Source organism: Humulus lupulus, chromosome 7 (assembly GCF_963169125.1).
Source record: "Humulus lupulus chromosome 7, drHumLupu1.1, whole genome shotgun sequence".
NCBI classification, from domain to species: Eukaryota; Viridiplantae; Streptophyta; class Magnoliopsida; order Rosales; family Cannabaceae; genus Humulus; species Humulus lupulus.
Genome location: NC_084799.1, coordinates 11,732,026 through 11,754,476, shown reverse-complemented (window position 1 = coordinate 11,754,476; position 22,451 = coordinate 11,732,026). Strand labels below are relative to the sequence as shown.

General features: G+C 37.4%; 1 protein-coding gene across 2 annotated transcripts; it reads left to right on the top strand.

Annotated features, from left to right (window-relative positions):
- Positions 1-19,660: 19,660 nt before the first annotated feature.
- LOC133790681 (protein LIGHT-DEPENDENT SHORT HYPOCOTYLS 1-like) lies at positions 19,661-21,704 on the top strand. 2 transcript variants are annotated; one of them, XM_062228417.1, is made up of 3 exons: positions 19,661-20,316; positions 20,597-21,225; positions 21,447-21,704. In XM_062228417.1, the coding sequence occupies exon 2, from the start codon at positions 20,617-20,619 to the stop codon at positions 21,184-21,186; it is 570 nt and encodes a 189-aa protein (XP_062084401.1). In that variant the 5' UTR covers positions 19,661-20,316; positions 20,597-20,616; the 3' UTR covers positions 21,187-21,225; positions 21,447-21,704. The 2 variants fall into 2 exon arrangements, with proteins under 2 accessions (XP_062084401.1, XP_062084400.1); XM_062228416.1 differs by having other exon boundaries at positions 19,661-21,225.
- Positions 21,705-22,451: the final 747 nt, after the last annotated feature.

Here is a 22,451-nt window from a genome sequence, read left to right as displayed (position 1 = left end):
AAAAAAACATGAATTGTTTAAAGTATGTTTTCAGTAATAAAAATTATTTAGATTTTTCAAAAAAATTACAGACATACTATTTAACTCACTACAAAAAATGTTGTTTTTACTGAGTTCTCGGTAGAAACATTTCAGTACCGCGCCAAGACTACACGGTATTTTTTCATTTTAGTTGGTATACTGAGACCCTTTACCGAGAACATGTTCTCTGTAGAAGTCGTCGACATAATTAAAAAGACTGAAACCTTTCTTCTTCCTCTAGATGTGAAAAAAACTGCTTCTCTCTCTAGCAAAACCTTATTTCCTCTGACTTCTCTCTAAAAAAAAACCTACTCTCCCACTATAAAAACTCATTTATCCCCAATTTCGGCCCTCCCATGGTTAGATTTTGAGTTTCATTTCAAGATTTGAAGGTATGTTTGTGTTTTTCTTTGATTTTTTTCTTTTTTGTTATTGTGTTATTTTGAATTCGAGATTTATGTGTATTTTTTTTGTTTTTATGAAGTATTTTTGGTTGATTTGGTGTCTACAAACACATTCCAAGATTGACCTGCTCCTATTGGTAAGATTTCCATTTTTTTTTCACCATTTTTGTTATTGTGTTATTGATATATATATATAAATATATTTTTTATTTAAATAATTAAATTAAAAATCATATTTGACTTTAATTAATATGTATGAAAATGTGTTGTATAATTATAAATGAAAATATAATATTTGAGTGTTAATTTTTTAGTTTGGGATAATTAATATTGAGTGTTAATTTTTTAGTTTCGGATAATTAATTTGAGGGTTACATTATTATAGAGATTGGGTTAATAAAGTTAGATTAATAGATTGAGTTGATAAAGTTATATTATTAGATTGATTTTTTTTTATTTTGTTAAAATTGGTATTTGTTGTTGTTGTTATTTTTTTTAATCTTAGTGTTGGTGAGTAGTGATACTTTGTTTTTATTTTTGGTGTTGTTGTTATTTAGTGAAATTACAATATTTTGCATAATTAATTAAATTAAGACTAATAGTTGTATGTGTACTATTCTGTGTATGTTCTCGGTCTGGATATTTTTTATATGTTATTTGTAGGATTTTAAATTTTGGGATAGATGAAAATATAGTTGTTATGCTGTCGAATTTTTTATAGAATTGTAAAATTTAGAGATATTGTGAATATTAGTAGAAGTACTCAATAAAATTTCTAATTTAATAAATAGTGAATTAATAGGTAAAATAATATAATTTTTAATTATGATTAAATTAAATTAACAATAACATCATGCAACCAAATTTTAATAAAAATAAACATTAATCTTGAATATTAATTAAATAATTTAAGTAATAAATCCTAAATTAATTCGATAGCTTTTAACCTAATCTAATAAATTTTGTGTAAATTAAAATAAGTAAAATATGTAATTTAATAAATAGTGAATTAATATGTAAAATAACAGTTATTTTACCGGGGTGATGGTGGAGGATGTGATCCTCCACGTGGACCCACTACAAAAAATCTTAATTTTAGTCACAATAAAATTTGTGACTACAAGTAAAAATTTTGTGACTAAAGAAAATTCATCTTACTTATGTCATCACTAAAAAGTCCATGGCTAAAAGTATTAGTCACAAAAATCACAATTTGTTGTCACTAAATGTATTTTTAGTCACAACAAAGTTTATCACTAAAAATAATAGGTTGTGACAAAAACTACATTAGTGACAACTTGTAATTAAGTATGACTTTTTAGTCACAAATAATTTTTTGTTGTGACTAAAAGTGACATTTAGTTACACAAAACATATGTTGTGACTAAAAAGTTGTCACTAAAAGATATATTTATTTGTAGTGACCGTCAGATATCCTAGCTGATTGTGAACGAGGTAATACATTACACATTGACATACTCCTTAAATTTTAATAGTTAATACATATTAATTTTCAAATACTAAATTTGCATACAATAGCGCCTTCAAACAAGTGTGGACGCCACAAAGTATTGAACACACGAGAAAAAAAAGGAGGAGTTGGGGCATCCTCTCCTTCTCGAGTGGGACGTGTGAGGGAGAACATATAAAGAGATAGGAGATTACAGCTCAAATTTCTCAAGAGAGCTGGGATTACTTGTTTGATAGTACACAAATCCATACTATCCTCAATGGTCAAAAGTACCAAATGCCTCGAAATAAAGAATACTTGCACATCTGGAGGTAAGTAATTTCTATATTTATGTTAATTGTATTTAATTATATATCATATTTACTAATAAATGTTTGTAATTTATGATGATTTGTTTGATATCGAGTGTAACGCCCTGGTTACCCCAGAATCGTTACGGTGAACCGGAAATTTGACCCGCTACCCGAGTCATTTGGTTAAAAACATGTTCTAAGTGTTATTAACAGGCTAAGGTGAAAAACCAACAAAAGGAAATGATATGTTTTATTTAATACATAAAATTGTTCATGGGCCCACAAGAACATCTACAAGTTATTTACAACTCAAAAAAGTCATTACTGTTTCAAAATTACAAACTCCGCCGACCTAAGCGGCAAAAATAGGGTAAACCCCCTAGTTCCTCTGAGAACTCCTTGGCTGTGGTGGTCAAGCGACCGCATATGTACACAACACCACCTAAGCTCTCCACTCAAGGCTGGGTGAGCTTTTCTTTCCCTTTACCTGCACCACATAGCACCCATGAGCCAAAGCCCAGCAAGAAAACACAGTATTGTATATAAACGTTATCAAGGATTATTATTATAATCACACATAGCTTATAGCTCTTAAACAGACAAGTGAGTATCACTTGAGGTTCTAGAAAACCATACTGAGTGACTGACAAGCAAGTCACTAATTTAAACAAAAAAGTGGCTGCTGGGTAAGCCACTAGCCATAAACAGATGAGAGACTGATAGGTAAGTCTCTAACTTAACAGATGGGTGACTGATGGGTAAGTCACACAAGCACTTATAATATTCATCGAACTTGAGGTCAGTCCGACATTGATGCTCTTTGAGTCATCCAATGCAGATGTCAATTAGATCTAATCTTTACTGGCTTCCGTTGAACACGCTAAAGCCGTCCTGACTAATGAGTCAGCTCTATGTGACCAGTGCCCAGTACCACTGCTGAACCTGACTAATGAGTCACAGCTTCACAGTTGATACCGACACCTTTGCAATTCTGACCAATGAGTCAGTGCCATACACAAGTGAGCAAGATTTGCTAAGCATTCAATAATCAATCCATGTCCACATTACACAATCAACATGTCTCAAGAATAACCATGCATGTCACATATGGGGTGCAGTTCTCTTACCTCTGGTTCGAGCGAGAAATAATAATAAGAACGACTCTTGAGAACGATCGACTTTTGATTCCTTAGCGGTTACCTAATCACAACCAATTATAACCTCCATTAATGAAAATCGACATGGATAGGGTCTTAACCTAAGTACCACTCTCGGGACCTCGAAACATGCCCACGTGGTGAGTAGATTCGACCCCGGGCCTTAAGGATTGAAACCCCAAGTCAAAAACCCTTAAAAACACTCAAAACGGGACTTTGAAGGAACAGAGTAGCGCTACAACGCTGACCCCTAGCGCCCCAACGCTAATCTCAGAACCCCCAACACGCCCAAAAGACCCTTGTGTAGCGCTGTAGCGCCCTAGGGTGGGCGCTATAGTGCTACCTCCAGACCTGATGTAACGCCCTGGTTACCTCAGAACAGTTACGGTGAACAGTGAACCGGAAATTTGACTCGCTACCCGAGTCCTTTGGTTAAAAACGTGATCTAGGTACCATTAATAGGTTAAGGTGAAAAACCAATAAAAAGGAAAGGGTACATTTCATTAAGTAAATAAACTGCTCATGAGCCTTTTAAAATGTTTACAAGTAGTTTGTATTACAAAAGAGTTGCTACAGTTCCAAATATACTGTAATGCCCCGAATTTCCTAATAAGGTTTAGGACCTTGATTAGGAGGTCGGGATGGCCATAATTGATTTATTATGATATCTAATGCTTATATGCATGTTATATGAATTATATTATTATATGATGGTGAATGCATGCATATGGGCTTATATTTTAAATGTAATGGCATTTTGGTAATTTGGCCACTGTTGGCGTAATTGTATATTTTGGGTGCATGGTTGAGATTAAATATAATTTTACCACATTGTATGTGGATTGGTTTGAGCTTTTCGACATGAGACGATCATGAGATGTAAGTGTTCGGTTTAGTCATAACAGGCTTAAGTTCGGGGCTCGGGGTGAATCTCGGGGTGATATTAATGATTAGAGCATTACCGGGAATTAAAGGGTAATGGGATATGATTTATTGGTATTTGAGAATATGGAGATTAATGGGAAATTGGGAAGCATTAATTATAATTAACGGTATTGGTTTGAAATGACGATCTTACCCTTGGAGGTGTTTAGAAGCTTTAAGTGACCTAGGGGCACTTAGGTCTTTTGGCATGGGATAAGTATCAATTAGAAGGCTGTGGAAAAACAGAACCAAAACAGAGCCAATCTTTATCCTTCTCCCTTCCTTCCCGTACAAGTCTTTCCTTCATCCTTCTCTTTGAATTTTGAGAGCCACCTTGAGGAGTTAGGCATGGAGGTCAAAGGGAACAAGCTAGGAATTAAGGTTTGGGCTTAGGAACTTGTCACAGCCATTAAAGGAGGTTCAAGCTTGGGTTTAAGGTGAGCTTTATCCACTAACTTTCTGGTTATACCCTGTTTTAGTGTTAGATTTCAGCTTGTGTGTTTATGGTGGCTTGTTTGGATTTGAGGAAGTTTTTATTGGGGTTTGCTTTGGGTATTACTAAGGTTGTGGTATGGAACAAGTTTATGGATTGTATTGGAGGTTTGAGTGGTGTTTAAACTGGGTTTGATGGATTGGTTCTAAGAGAAATCGTAGGGGAAGAAAAACAGGGGTTTTTGCTGAACTGGGGGTTGCGCCGCGGCATGGCCAGGGAGAGCCGCGGCCCTTGGTGTGAACTGGGTTTTGGGCGCCTCTGTCTGGGGGGCGGGCCGCGGCATGGCCAAGGAGGTCCGCGGCCCTTAAGGTCATTTTTGCCATAATGGGGTTTTTAGCTTGGGGATTCAAGCTTTAGGCCTCGGGGTTGAACCTACTACCCGGTTGAGTAGTATTTGAGGTCCCGGAGGTTAGGTTTTGGTTTGGGGACATTTTATTATTCGTTTTATTAATGGTATCCCATATGTTTGGTTATGACTAGGTGACCGCTAAAGGATTAAAAGCTGATCGTTCTCAAAGGTCGTTTCTTTTATTAATTCTCGCTCGAACCCGAGGTAAGAAAAATTGCACCCCGTATGTGACATGCATGGCTATGATTGATGCATGTTGGATGTTTAAATGTAAACATTGATAGCATAATGAATGCTTGGCGATCTTGCCCATTTGCATATGATTATTAATGAAGCATGCTGGGTGATTAAGTGTAACGCCCTGGCTACCCCAGAACAGTTACGGAGAACGGTGAACCGGAAATTTGACCCGCTACCCGAGTCCTTTGGTTAAAAACGTAATCTAAGTGTTATTATCAGGTTAAGGTGTAAAACCAGTAAAAAGGAAATGGTACTTTTCATTAAGTAAATAAACTGCTCATGAGCCTTTTAAAATGTTTACAAGTAGTTCAAGTTACAAAAGAGTTGCTACAGTTTCAAATATACAAACTCCGCCGGCCTAAGCGGCAAAAATAGGGTAAACCCCTAGTCCCTCTGAGAACTCCTTGACCGTGGCGGTCAAGCGGCCCTGTATGTACATTACATCGCCCAAGCTCTCCTCTCAAGGCTGGCCAAGCTTTTCCTTTCCTTTACCTGCACCACATAGCACCCATGAGCCGAGGCCCAGCAAGAAAACACAATATAGCATAATATAATATCAACAATAATCATAGTTATTCCCTCAGGACTATCAGTCCAACAAGTAGGTGACAATAGCCAAAAGTCACAATAATGAGCATCGCTCCCTCTAGCCATGTGACAATAGGGTCACCAGGGCTTAACTAATGGGTGATTTCTTTCATAAGCTTGATCAGGACAGGTGCATGGTGATTGGTCACCAACATAACCTTCCTCACGACTCTAGAGTCGAAACTATGGACAACGTCCCTTAGCCTTGTGACAGACAGTCACCGAGGTCATATACCTTGGCTATAATCATCTGGTCGTAGACCAGGCAAGCGCTTATAAGTTTCTCGACCTTAGGGTTGGTCTGGCATTAATGCTATAGAGCCATTTAATGCATAATTCTCGACTTTAGAGTCGGTCCCTGACTAGTCAGTGTCTTAAGCAGATAATCAGCGTTCAATAGCATTTAATATGCAATCAATGTCCACATATATCAACCAACATGCCTCAAGTATCAAACCACGCATGTCATATACCTATACAGGGTGCAACTGTATTCATACACTGTTTTCTTACCTCTGGTTCGAGTGAGTATTATAATATGAACGACCCCTAAGAACGATCAACCTTTAAATTCCTCGACGGTCACCTGGTCATAACCAAAATATAGGATTCATTAATAAAAATGATAACCAAGGGTTCCCAAACCAAATCCCAGCCCCCCGAGACATCAAATACTACCCAACCGGGTACTAGGTCCAACCCCGAGGCCTATGGTTTGAATCCCCAAGCTAAAAACCTTATTTTAGCAAAATTGGCTCTAAGGGCCGCGACCCTCCCTGCTTTTGCGCCGCGGCGCGCCTCCAGACAGAGAGGCTCCCTGCCTGCCAAACACCAAGGGCCGCGGCGCACCCCTGCTGCGCCGCGGCGCCCAGCCCAGATCAGCAAGTCGGCCACACACGAACCAGAATTTAACCCTGCGTTTTTCCCTTCAAACCAGTCCCTTGAATCATCTTAAAACCTTCTCCAAACATGTAATTGAACCCCCAAACCTTACCTATAACACCTCCTCACCAAAACCCAATCATCTAACACCAAGAACTCCCTTTAATCCTTACTTCCCACATCAAAAACCATGAACTAAAATACCAAAACGAAAAACAGAGCATGTCTTAAGTTTAATGACCAAAACTTACCTCAAGACCTGTTTTGAACTCCCACACAAGCAGAACCAAGTGCTCCAACCTTGCCTTTCAATTTCCTTAGCTTGATATCCCACCTTGAACACAAAACACCAAGGAAAGCTATGGAGAAAGTGGTGTACGGGAAGAGAAAGAAGGCAAACCCCTGTTTTTACACTGTTTTATTCCACAGCCTTCAGCCACTATACCTTATATATATCCTCCCCTAAAAAGACCAAAATGCCCTTGTGACATCTAAAGCCTTTCAAACTACTCTAGGGGTAAAATTGGTACTTCTAGCTTAACCCGTTAATTATAATTAACGCTTCCCAATTCCCGCTAATCTCAATATCCTCAAACACCAATATTTCATAACCCGTTACCCTAAAATCCCCGGTAACGCTATAACCTTTAATATCACCCCGAGACTCACCCCGAGCCCCGAGCTCAAACCTGTTATGACCAAACCGATAATCACGTTTAACGATCGTCTCATGTCGGAATACTCGAACCAATTCACATTATAATGTGGTCTCACAATATATCATTGTCACACATACAAATATACAATTATACGCTCAACGGGCCAAATTACCATAATACCCCTGTAACAAATGTGGACTCACAAGCATGCATTTAACATCATATAATAATATAATTCTCATAAACATGCATAAACACATTTAATGGCATAATTAAACAGTTATGGCCCTCCCGGCCTACTAATCCAGCCATTAACCATAATAGGGAATCCGGGGCATTACAACTATCCCCTCCTTACAGAAATTTCGTCCTCGAAATTTACCTGAACAGCTCGGGAAACTGACTCCGCATATCAGACTCCAGCTCCCAGGTCGCCTCCTCGACCTTGCTGTTCCTCCACAATACCTTAACCAAAGGTATTGTCTTGTTCCTGAGGACTTTATCCTTCTGATCAAGTATCTGAACAGGCTGCTCCTCAAAGGAGAGATCTGGTTCAAGCTCCAGATCCTCATAACTCAAAACATGACTCTCATCAGATACATACCTCCGAAGAGCGGACACATGGAATACATTATGCACGGCCGACAACGCCGGAGGCAAAGCTAGCCTGTAAGCCACTTGACCAATCCTCTCCAGGATCTCAAATGGACCTACAAACCTAGGACTCAGCTTGCCCTTCTTCCCAAACCTTCTCACCCCTTTCCATGGCGAGACTCTGAGGAAGACATAGTCTCCTACCTGGAACTCCACGTTCCTGCGTTTGGGATCTGCATAGATCTTCTGCCTACTCTGAGAAGTAAGCATCCGAGCTCTAATCTTATCAATAGCTTCACTGGTCCTCTGAACTGCCTCAGGACCTAAGTATCTCCTTTCACCTATCTCATCCCAATGAATGGGAGATCTACACTTCCTACCATACAGCATCTCATAAGGTGCAACACCAATGGTAGACTGGTAACTGTTATTATAGGAGAACTCTATCAAAGGCAGATACTTACTCCACGAACCACCAAAGTCCAGCACACATGCCCTCAACATGTCTTCTAATATCTGGATCGTCCTCTCAGATTGCCCATCTGTCTGAGGATGATAAGCTGTACTGAACTTCAGTCGTGTACCCATGGCTGTCTGTAAACTCTTCCAAAACTTGGAAGTGAATGTAGGGTCCCGATCAGACACGATCGACCTAGGAGCTCCATGGAGGCGCACGATCTCTCTCACATAGAGATCTGCATACTGGTCAACGGTATAGGTAGTCCTCACCGGTAGAAAGTGAGCTGACTTGGTATAACGATCCACTATCACCCAAATGGAATCATGCTGACCAACTGTCCTGGGCAAGCCCACCACAAAGTCCATTGTGATGTCTTCCCACTTCCACTCTGGGATATCCAGAGGCTGCAATAACCCTGCCGGCCTCTGATGCTCAGCCTTGACCTGCTGACATGTCAAGCACTTAGCCACATACTCTACTACATCTCTCTTCATCCCTGGCCACCAGTACAATGATCTTACATCCTGGTACATCTTCGTGGTGCCCGGATGCAAAGAGTAAGGTGTAGTATGAGATTCATCCAGAATCTCCCGCCTCAATGCAGTGTCTAACGGAACACATATCCGTCCCTTGTATCTCAATAACCCCAAATCAGACACTGTATAATCCCTGGATGCTCCAGCCAAAACATCCTCTCTAATCTTGATCAGCTGTGGATCACTCAACTGACCCTCTTTAATCCTCTCTAACAGCGTAGACTGTAGCGTAACATTGGCCAACTGGCCTACCAGCAACTCTATACCAGCTCTGGTCATATCATCAGCTAATTCCCTGGCTATCAGTCTAATACCATGAATCTGTCCCGGACCCTTCCGGCTTAAAGCATCAGCTACCACGTTGGCTTTCCCTGGGTGATACAGAATCTCACAATCATAATCTTTCACTAGTTCCAGCCAACGCCTTTGCCTCATGTTCAAGTCTTTCTGAGTAAAGAAATACTTCAGGCTCTTGTGGTCTGTATAAATCTCACACTTCTCTCCATAGAGATAGTGCCTCCAAATCTTTCAAGCGAAAACCACCGCTGCCAACTCTAAGTCATGGGTAGGATACCTCTTCTCGTACTCCTTCAACTGACGAGAAGCATAAGCTATAACTCTCTCTGATTGCATCAAAACACAGCCCAAACCCTGATGAGAAGCATCACAATATATCACAAACTTCTCCTGGTCTGTAGGAAGACTCAGAACTGGAGCTGTAATCAATATTTGTTTCAACTCTTGGAAGCTGTTCTCACATTTGTCTGACCACACAAACTTCTGACCCTTGCGTGTCAGCTCAGTCAACGAAGTAGTAATCTTTGAGAACCCCTCCACAAACCGTCTGTAATACCCTGCCAATCCAAGGAAACTCCTAATCTCAGAAGCATTCTTTGGCCTTGGCCAATCTCTAACTGCTTCAATCTTTGATGGATCCACTGTAATCCCCTCCTTACTGACAATGTGCCCAAGGAAGGACACCTGAGACAACCAGAATTCACATTTCTTGAACTTTGCAAACAATCTATGTTCCCTCAACCTCTGTAGAACCAGCCTCAGATGATGCTCATGCTCTAACTCAGTCTGAGAATACACCAGAATATCATCGATAAAGACGATCACAAACTGGTCTAAATAATCCTTGAACACTCTATTCGTCATATCCATGAAAGCGGCAGGGGCATTAGTCAACCCAAATGACATAACTAGAAACTCATAATGCCCATACCTAGTGCGAAAAGCTGTCTTCGGTATGTCTCCCTCCTTGACCCTCAACTGATGATAACCAGAACGAAGGTCGATCTTAGAGAATACCGTCTTACCCTGCAATTGATCAAACAGATCATCTATCCTTGGCAAAGGATACCGGTTCTCAATTGTCAACTTATTAAGTTCTCTGTAATCTATACACATCCTCAAAGAACCATCTTTCTTCTTCACAAACAGAACTGGCGCACCCCAAGGTGAAAAGCTAGGTCTGATAAAACCCAAATCCAACAGCTCTTGCAGCTGTACCTTTAATTCTTTCAACTCAGCTGGGGCCATTCTGTATGGTGCTCTAGACACTGGCTCCGTCCTTGGGGCCATTCTGTATGAAGCTGTGACTGAATAGTCAAGTTCGGCAGTGATACTGGACACTGCTCACCCAGAATTGGCAAAGGTGTTAGTACCAGCTGTGAAGCTGTGACTGATTAGTCAAGTTCGGCAGTGATACTGGACACTGGTCACATAGCGCTGACTGATTAGTCAGAATGGTTTTAGCGTGGTTCACGCAAGCCAACGGAGATTAGATCTAATCGATTACTAGCATTGAATGACTCAAGGAGCATTAATGCCTGACCGACCCTGAGGGTCGATGAACAAACAGAGTTTGAAGGCTAGTGGCTTACCTATCAGCCACTCTCTTGCTAGAAAACAGAGCTTGGAGGCTAGTGGCTTACTTAACAGCCACTCTCCCGCTGAAAAGAGAGCTTGGAGGCTAGTGGCTTACTTAACAGCCACTCTCCCTCTTGAATTATGTGATGTTTACTCATTGGTTTGGAAGCTTTATGCTCCGTTTGATTATAACGATAATCATTTAATAATGCTTATGTATAGTGTTATGTTTTCTTGCTGGGCTTCGGCTCACGGGTGCTATGTGGTGCAGGTAAAGGCAAGAGGAAGCTGGACCATCCTTGAGTTGGAGAGCTTAGGTGATGACGTGTACATATGCAGCTGCTCGACCGCCACGGCCGAGGTTTAAAGTGGAACTAGGGTTGAACCCTGTTTTGCCGCTTAGAACGGCCTGTTGTAAATATTTTCTGTAATAAACTCTGAAATTTATATTTTCGGGATCCCAATGTATATATTAAACGTTCTAGTGAAACGTTACATCTTAACCTAGATGTTTAATCCCTAAACCGCTAATCATACTTAGATCACGATTTTGGCCAAATGACTCGATTAGCGAGTTTAGCACTGTTTACAAGGCACACCGTAACGGTCCCAGGAGTTGGGGCGTTACATATACAATCCCCGCCGGCCTAAGCGGCAAAAATAGGGTAAACCCCTAGTCCCTCTGAGAACTCCTTGACCGTGGCAGTCAAGCGGCCCTGTATGTACATCACATCGCCCAAGCTCTCCACTTAAGGCTGGCCAAGCTTTTCCTTTCCTTTACCTGCACCACATAGCACCCATGAGCCAAGGCCCAGCAAGAAAACACAATAAAGCATGATATAATATCAACAACGATCATAATAACCATTCAGGAATATGAGTCCAACAAATAGGTGACAATAGCCAAAAGTCACAGTAATGAGCATCGCTCCCTCTAGCCATGTAACGATAGGGTCACCAGGGCTTAACTGATAGGTGATTTCCTTCATAAGCTTGTTCAGGACAGGTGCATGGTGACTGGTCACCAACATAACCTTCCTCACGACTCTAGAGTCAAAATTATGGACAACGTCCCTTAGCCACGTGACAAACGGTCACCGGGGTCATATACCCTGGCTATAGTCATCTGGTCGTAGACCAGACAAGCGCTTATAAGTTCTTCGACCTTAGGGTCGGTCCCGCATTAATGCCATAGAGCCATTCAATTCGTGATCATCGACTTTAGAGTCGGTCCCTGACTAGTCAGTGTCTCAAACCGGTAATCAGCGTTCACTAGCATTTAACATGCAATCCATGTCCACATAAGTCAACCAACATGCCTCAATATCAAACCATGCATGTCATATACCTATACAGGGTGCAACTGTAATCATACACCCTTTTCTTACCTCTGGTTCGAGTGAGTATTATAATATGAACGACCCCTGAGAACGATCAACCTTTAAAATCCTTGACGGTCACCTGGTCATAACCAAATTATAGAATTTATCAATAAAAATGATAACTGAGGGTTCCCAAACCAAAATCTAGCCTCCGGGACATCAAACATAACTCAACTAGGTACTAGGTTCAACCCCGAGGCCTAAGGTTTGAATCCCCAAGCTAAAAACATACTTTTGGCTAAATCTGCCCTGATGGGCCGCGGCTCACCCTCCTGACAGGGCCATTTTCACATTTTGAGCCATCATAGGCCGCGGCACGCCATAGACAGGCCGCGGCTCATTACGCAAAACAGCCAAGAACCAGCACGCACCAGCCAACTTTCCCCTGCGTTTTCCCTTGGAACTAACCCTTTAAACCAATTCCAAACCTCCTCCAAACACCTAATTAAACCCCTAAATAACACCCATAGCTCACCCTCATCAAACCCCAATCAAAACAACACAAAAACCCCCTTTGATTTCTCACTTCCCACATCAAAACCATGAATTGAAAACTAAAACGAAAAACAGAGCATGTATAAAACCAGTGGCTAAAACTCACATTGGAACCGGTTTTGAACCTCCCTTACAAGCTAAACCAAGTCTCCAATCCAGCCCTTAAGTTTCCCTAACTTGAATCTCCACCAAGAACTCAAAACCCTCAAAGGAAAAGTGAGGAAGATGATGTACGGGAATGGAGGAAGCACACCCCTGTTTTTATTCTGTTTATTCCACCACCTTCTACAGCCACTTAAGTCTCATATATCCACCCCTAAAATGACCAAAATACCCTTGTGTCATCTAAAGCCTTTCAAGCTACTCTAGGGGTAAAATTGTTACTTTTAGCTTAACCCGTTAATCATAACTAACGCTTCCCAATTCCCGCTAATCTCAATATCCTCAAACACCAATAATTCATATCCCGTTACCCTAAAATCCCCGGTAACGCTATAGTCATTAATAACACCCCGAGACTCACCCCGAGCCCCGAGCTTAAACCTATTATGACCAAACCGATAAATCCCGTTCAACGATCGTCTCATGTCGAAATATTCGAACCAATCCACATTATAATGTGGTCTCACAATATATCGTTAACATGCAAACAAATATTCAATTATACCCCCCCCCCCCCCCCAACAGGCTAAATTACCAAAACACCCCTGTGAATAAATGTGGACTCACATGCATGCATTTAACATCATATTATAATATAATTATCATAAACATGCATAAACACACTTAATGGCATAATTAAACAGTTATAGCCCTCCCGACCTACTAATCCAGCCATTAACCATAATAGGGAATCCGGGGCATTACACCTGATGCCCCTTGAAACCTCCTTCTCCATCTCCTTCGATCCCAACCTATTTCCAATGCTTCCAAATCCCATATTTGATGCCAAATGAACCCAAAAACCATCCTAACATACCCCAAACATCACAACCATAAGATTCCTAGCCAAAACTCCCAACAAAACCAAGATCTCAACCTAGAAATCACAACTGTAAAACAGGGCAAACCAGGGATTCCAATGGTTAGAAACTTACCCAAATCTCAGCTTATGATGCTCTTCAATGGAGGAACACACTCCCAAACTCCCAAGGCTTACTTCCCAAGCTTGAATCCTCAAGAATGGTTCAAAAATCTCAAAGGAAACTGAAGGAGAAATAGATACAGGAAGGCTCTTGAACTTACTCTGTTTTTCTCTCTTCTTCCACAGCCAAAATGGTTATATCTATCCTATGGGTGAAATGACCATTTTACCCCTAGGTCAATTAATAGTTTCTAAAGGCTCCCAAGGGCAAAAATGGTATTTTCCACCTATCTCGTTAATCATAATTAACCCTCTCCAATTCCCGCTATTCTCGATAATCTCACACACCAATAATTCATATCCCGTTACCCTTTAGCTTCCGGTAACGCTCTAATCATTAAAATCACCCCGAGACTCATCCTGAGCCCCGAACTTAAACCTGTTGTGACTAGACAGCTAATCAATATTCCAAGATCCTTTCATGCCGAATAGCTCGAACCAACCCACATTATAATGTGGTCTCAACATATGTCACCGACATGCATACAAATATACAATTATACCCTCAACGGGCCAAATTATCATCACACTTCTATGATTATAATGTGGACCCACATGCATGAATTTAACATCATATTATAATATAATTCACATATACATGCATAATATCATTTAATGGCATAATTAAACAGGTATGGCCATCTCGGCCTACTATTCCCGCCATTAAACCACATCGGAGAATTCGGGGCATTACATCGGGTGTACCAGAAATGGACAAGGGCGCATGCCTAGGATCTTGAGAGGCACTGATACATCATGTGCCAAAAAGTATTCTGATTGGAAGTAAGATATTAAGGAACATTTAACGATTAATAGGCCAGAAAATCGTTATGGTGGTTGCACGGATATGCAGTACCAAAAGGCCATTGAATTTTCCGACGCCTAGAAATTATGGTATTAATTTCTTGTTGAGCTTAACTCTCTTAATTAAATATATTGCTAATAGAAATTTTTTACAGAAACGTTCTGGGGTCAATAAGGAAAATAGGAAGAAACTAAAAGAGCTCAGCTGAGCTACGGAGGTTCCCAGTCAATCCAACGATGCGCTATAAAAAAGTTAGTTAATTAATTTTTTTAAGTTTGTTTTTCTTATTTACGTTTAATTATTTCATTTTTTAAAAAATATGTATGTAACAGCGCAATTTAGAGACTAAGAAACTTGAGCTGATCCCGAATAGCTGGGTGGATACTCACCATAAACCAAGCACAGGATGGGTGACGAAAACAACAAAAAAAACCTGGGTACGTTAAGTTTTTTTAAACATTTTTCAAAATTTTAATTGATAGTTTACAATACATAATTATATTATATATTTTATCATAGGATGAATTGCGTGCATATCGCGACACACAACATACACAGACAACTGATACTGAGAGTTCCACACCAGTTTCGCGTGCGCCTTGTTTATCGGAAAACGACTTGTCTTTGGTACAAAATGTCCTTGGAAAACGACGTGGCCACCAGAAAGGATATGGGCGTATCCTTAACATAAGGGATCGAACTCCAATTACTATTGATCCTCCACAAACTAGAGATGAAGAGATGACTGAGATGAGAGAGCGTGTTCGACAATTAGAGGAGCACATCGAGACTCATTGTATCACTCCAGGATCTCAATGTGCCCCACCACCACCTGATGATCTCGATGTTCGAGCACCGAGTCAGTAGGACTTATGTATGAGTTTATTACTATGGACTACTCCATTTTCATGTTTAGGACAACTCTTTATTTTGATTGAAGAAACATACTCTTATGTTTTTATTTATATGTTTAATATAAGTGTTTTAATTTTAATCTATAGTTTTATATTTAATTCAAATTAAATTAATAAATATATATATATATAAATGAATAAACATTACACATATTAAAAAAAATCTCAGTTCAGTCTTTACCGAGGACATTGTCCTCGGTATATCCCATCCAGATGACAAAATTGGATAGAGTTCACCGACGTTATTGTCAACTGTATACCGAGAACAATTATCCTCGGTACAACCTATACCGAGAATATATTTAATGTCTTCGGTAGAAGTTTTTCCTATCGACGAGGATATACCGAGAACCTTATACCGATAACTTGTTATCGGTAGAAGTTGTACCGAGAACATTCGGGCTTCTACCGATGACTTTTGTTCTCGATATAAGCGATGTTTTTTGTAGTCACTATAATATATACTGTCATATAAAAAGTTAGAATTATAATTATTCAAAATATAAAGGGTACACCAATACACCAAAAAATTGGGTGCACTTAGCATTTGCCTAAAAGATTTAAGTTAATATTAGATAATACCACAATAATATTTCTTTAAAAAAATAATACCACAATAATAAAATTAGTGAGGTAGCTAATAGCTATATTAGCTTAATTGGAATACATACATTATATTTATATATATAGGCCTTCAACAAAATAAAATATACCGCAATATCCGATCTATATCTTATATATTAGTTCTAAAATTTAGTATTATTATTAATCTATACATATAGGTTTTTAGGTGACTGTTCTTAGATGGTTGAAAAAAACTAAAAATTCCCTAAAAAAATAAAAACTAAAGATAATTGGCACAGCTCATCACTACTTTTTGCTAATAAGTGTTTTTTGTGTGCTCCTTATTAGATATTTCAGCATGCAATATATACATAAACACATGTATCATGATTTAAATTTGAGATATATATATTAGCTGTACAAAAACTTAGATAGTTTCGCTTTTCAATATTCATTAAAAAAATTTAATAGGAAATTTTAAGCAATATTATTTCAATATCAATTATAAATTACATTCCTTTTATTGTGATTAAATATCATGTTTTCTACCTTGTATAATTGTAAGATAAATAGATCCTACAATAAAATTTTGAAATTATTATATCCACATGTTCTTTTATTTTTACACAAGACTTACAAGATTACATATTGGTTTCATTCACTGAAAAAGAAAAGGATGGTATAAAAAAAAAATGAGAGTGCGATATAAATATCTAAGGATATTAATAACAATCAATGTTCATTTCAAAGTTTGACCAAAATAGTGTTTTGATGTTTCAAAAATTAATAAATAGAGGAAGTAATACTGTTTACATTAACTAATTCTAAAGATATAATCACACACAAAATATAATATAGGAAATTTCTTTGGTCCTTCAAAAAGAGCCCTATCGAAAGGCTATTTTGTGTTCTCAATTTTTGAACAGTTTTCGACGTAATTTTTTTTTTATGATTGTGTATATTGTAGTTATTTAGAGCATTTTGCAAATTTTTAGAATTCTGAATAATTTACAATGCCGAAAACTAAGTTCAAACATGCTATTTTCCACTCGCATAAAAAAATTAGTCATGTGTGCAATAATCTGTTTTCGGCACTGTAAATTATTTGGAATTTTCTAAAAATTTGCAGAATGCTCTAAATAACTACAATATACACAATCATAAAAAAAAATCGCGCTGAAAACTATTTACGGGTTGAGAACACCAAAAAACCTTACGGTATGACTCTTTTTGAAGGCCTACTATAGGATTATCCATATAATATATATCACACCATTACATATACATTTTTTATATGTTGGGAATAATAATTTATAAATAATTATATAAAGTATATTATTTTATAAAATAATATTAAACAAATTTCTATTTGTCAACTTTTAAATTTTGTAGAGATAAATATAAATAATATACATTACTTTTTTTTTTTATAATAGTGGAATTTAAAAAAAATTAAAATATTAACGAGACATATTTATATATTATAAATGGATCAAATTTATTGAGTTTATATAATTTTAGGCCTTCTATTTCATTTTAATATCGATAAATTTGTACACTTAATTTTAAATAATTACAAACAAGATTATTTATTTTGTAAATTGGTAAAAAAAAATAGTACTCTTAATTCAACATTTTTTTTCTACCTTTTATCTTTCTCATCTCATTAACTCAGTCTACAAGAATAGGACGATAATGAAAATCACATTGACAGTGACAACGTTTTTTTTTATCAATTTATACTCAACTAATAAATGGCATATAAACCCTTAAAACAAAAAAATACAACTTAAAAATAATATACACCGAATAACTTTATTTATTTTTCTTTTTTAACATATACTTTCAACTATATTCTATAAATTTCACCCTGATTATTCATCATCATATATATCTCACTATTAATTTACCTCATATGTATATATATTTTATAATTTTTTTAACTTTGTATTTTGTCTCATTATCAATTTTAACAAATTACTTTTCTCACCTTATATTTTGTAAAATAGTTCAGAAAGAACTATAATCCCAATCTTGATTAAAATTTTTTGAACTAAATTCACAAATAATTAACCAAAATAATATTTTTGAACAAAAGTACAACCATTCTGTTCAACAAATATGTTGCTATACTTAATTTTTTAGTCATTAAAATTGAATTTTAAAATTTATTTGAAATATTTTACAAAATAAATAACTCAAAAAGTAATTTTCTAAAACACAAATATAAAGAAATAATGAGAAAAAAATAGTCTCCAAAAAGTATATAACCCTTTTAGTTTACAAGTATATATATGAGAATTTTTCTAAAGGGGCTTCACTTTGTATATAGACTACTGTATTTATTGAATTTATACAATATCTTTTATCAAAATAAATATATATATAGGAGAATTTTCTTATAGGGGCTTCACTTTAAGCCTTACCGGTGGGACTCTCAGTGTTCTCGACCCGTGAATAGTTTTCGGCGCGATTTTTTTTATGACCGTATATATTGTAGCTATTTAGAGCATCCTGCAATTTTTCAGAAAATTCCGAATAGTTTACAGTACCGAAAACTAAGTTCAAACATGTTGCACTCGTGACTAATTTTTTTTACGTGCGTGGAAAGCAACACGTTTGAACCAAATTTTCGGTACTGTAAACTATTCAGAATTTTCTAAAAATTTGTAGGATGCTCTAAGAGCATCTAGAACGCTGGTAGCCACAGAAGTGGCTTGACTATATTTGTCAGATAAAATGCCAACATGGCATTACTAAGTGAGATTTTTATTTGTTGTGGCCAGAGAAGTAGCCACTGTAAGGCAACGTTGCCTATTCTGTTTTTGAAAAATTAATAATATTTTAATATGATTTATGTACTTTTGGCAACACAAAATATTGTTTGCACTGCTGATGCTTTAAATAGCTACAATATACACGGTTATAAAAGAAAATCGCACCGAAAACTGTTCACGGATCGAGAAATACTGACAGTCCTACCGATAAAGCTTAAAGTGAAGCCCCTATAAAAGAATTGTCCTATATATATATATATGAGTGTTACTATTTAAGGTATCCAACAACACATGAATGTGAAGTAGTACTTCATAATTAATTAACAATACTTTTTAATACTTATGTGAGACGCAATGTTAAATTGTAATTATGCACGTTAGCATGAGGTATTCTACACTAATTTAAATATATATACATGTAGATGAATATGATATGTAGTTTGAAATGCACGCGCTGATAGGAAGGGAGGGGTGAGTTAGTGATGTGCATAGGAACCTACCTATGGTCACCATCATCTCTGTTCTCTCTCTGCCAAACTTGTCCTATTATGGCAAAACACCTCACACCTCATCTTTACTACTTCTTACTTCTTACTTCTTACTTCAACTCATCAACTCCCAGTCCTTTCTGTCATTCAAAACTCTCTCTCTCTCTCTCTCTCTCCCTCTCCCTTCTTAACTCTTTCTCTCTCTCTCCAAACACTGTGCTTTTAACTTTCCTCACTTATTAGAGAGCAGAGCAGAGTTGAGTTGAGTTTTTTTTTTCTTTTTTTCTTTTTCTCCAATGCCCTTTTCCTCAAAAGAGAAAACATTATTGGGACTGATCCTATGCTTATACTATTATTATTGAAACAAACTTCTCCTCCAAAAACCTTTTTCCCTCAGATTTCATTCACCTAATAACTACTGCAGTTTTAAAAGGTTCCCTTGCAGAGAAGATATTATTAGAATCATAGATCACCATCATCATCATCATCACCTTCATCATCTACTGTTCTTTCTTTCCTTAACTATTTATTCTACTATTATTTCATCCCAGAACTAATTTAGACACAAGTGTGTGATTCTTTTTCCCCTTTTTTTTTTATATATATATTTATATAAATATATATATATATTCCTCTTCAATCTCTCACCAATCACCAGTCACACTTTAACTTGCTTATTTCTCTCTCTCTCTCTCTCTTCACTAAACTCACTCTGACAAAAGATATATATGGAAACCATGCAAATGCAATATCTAGATGCAGCAGTCTTCTTTTGTTTACTTACTATTCTCCTCTTCTAAGGTAGTTCTTTCCCAATTTATGATTTCCACTTTTAGCATCAAATGGCAGATTCACTGATTATACCTCCTCTACAATCTATATAAATATAGATATATATAGAGCTAGGTAGAGATACCCTTTTTCATATCTTATTATTACAACTTCAAACACCACAACTAGAAACAAAACCAGAACTATAACCCTAGCTGAAACAACACCAGAACAAGAACACAACAAGTTCAGAAAAAGAGAATTACGAATATATATATTTCTCTTCCTCTTATCACTGTTATGGATATAGTTTCAGAACCCAACAATCCCATGGCCTACAAAGCCACCAATATGGGCACAACCGCTCCTTCACCAAGTGGTACTACGATCACCACTACTACAGATGCCTCCTCAGCCTCCGTCGCCGCCGGAGCCACCACGCCGAGCCGCTACGAGAACCAGAAGAGGAGGGACTGGAACACCTTCTGCCAGTACCTGAGGAACCACCGGCCGCCGCTCTCTCTCCCCATGTGCAGCGGAGCCCATGTTCTGGAGTTTCTCCGGTACCTCGACCAGTTCGGGAAGACCAAGGTACACAACCAGACCTGCCCTTTTTTCGGTCTTCCGAACCCTCCAGCTCCCTGTCCCTGCCCGCTCCGCCAGGCCTGGGGCAGCCTCGATGCCCTCATCGGTCGACTCCGGGCAGCCTATGAAGAGCACGGCGGTCGACCGGAAGCCAACCCCTTTGGTGCCCGAGCGGTCAGGCTTTACTTGCGAGAGGTCCGTGATTTTCAGGCCAAAGCACGCGGCGTTAGCTATGAGAAGAAGAGGAAGAGGCCAAAGCCCAAAATCACCACCGCCACCGCTACCGCCACCAATCCCGCCACCGGTACTGGTTAGATCATCTTCATCATCAACAATCGGATATCTCTCATATGGGTATGCATGTATACTACTTATCATTATTAATAGTAATAATAAACGTTTGATATTCGATTTATTATATAATTAGTTTAGCGTTTTATTTTTTTTGTGCTTGGAGAAAAACAAATACAATCTTTTTATTTAAATATATATATATATATGATGATCCCTTTGATATCTGTGTTTTTTTATTTTTTTTAAAAAAAATTTATTGAGTAATTTTGTGTGTTTTCCAGAACAATATTATTCGTTTGAATTTGGGGGCACGTCCTTAAATTTGCTGTTTAAGGGAGAAAATTGGCAGTGAAGAACAGCAAGGTGGTATAGTGGGATTGGACTATTCACCACAAAAAAAGAAAAAGAAAGAAAAAAAAATGATGGTTTTTGTACTCTGAAACTGCATACAATTAAACAGTAGATCGATATCAATCTCTGTAAAAATAACATATCTTTCTTGCTTCTTGCTATTTTAATCATCTTTTAATTTGTTTTCACCATCATCTTTATTATTCTATGCATATATATTTATATCATGCTTTATATCTATCATTGAAATTAATATAAATGTGGATCAATAATAAGAGTTTAGAATATTAATAATGTAGTGCAAATCATTGCATTATATATAATATAAATGTGGATATATCTCATATGGGATATTTATAAAGTTTGATCAATTTAGATAGACTTGTTGTGTATGGAAATATAAGATCTTCAGACAGATATTCTATGTGTCTAGAGCTCTAGCTTACTTTATGATATTCTTTTCTCTCTCACTGATCTGAGAGAAATTAATTAAGGAGAGATTTAATCTGTCTACACTACTAATTAATCTCTCTTATTAGCTAGCTGTGACCTATATATGGTTATAGAAGTGGAAAACTCACGAGAGTAGTATAGAGTCAACTATGGTTAGGTATTAGTTTATTAAAGGCAATCTAATTATGAGATCTCTATTAATATAGGAAGGAAAGGACAAAAAGCTTGGATTATCTTTTTTCTATTTTATATATATTATGTATCGTTGCCAGCTGAACACACAACACTATATTATTATATATATATAGAGTAATGATATGAATGATATTTTGTATCCTACTATATATTCACATGTATGCATATATATATATATATATGCATCTATATCTATATATAAAATTAAAGTAAGTCATGAATTCATAAATGTATATATTTTTGTTTTTAAAAATAGTTTCTTATCCCGTGCATGTGTGTGTATATGT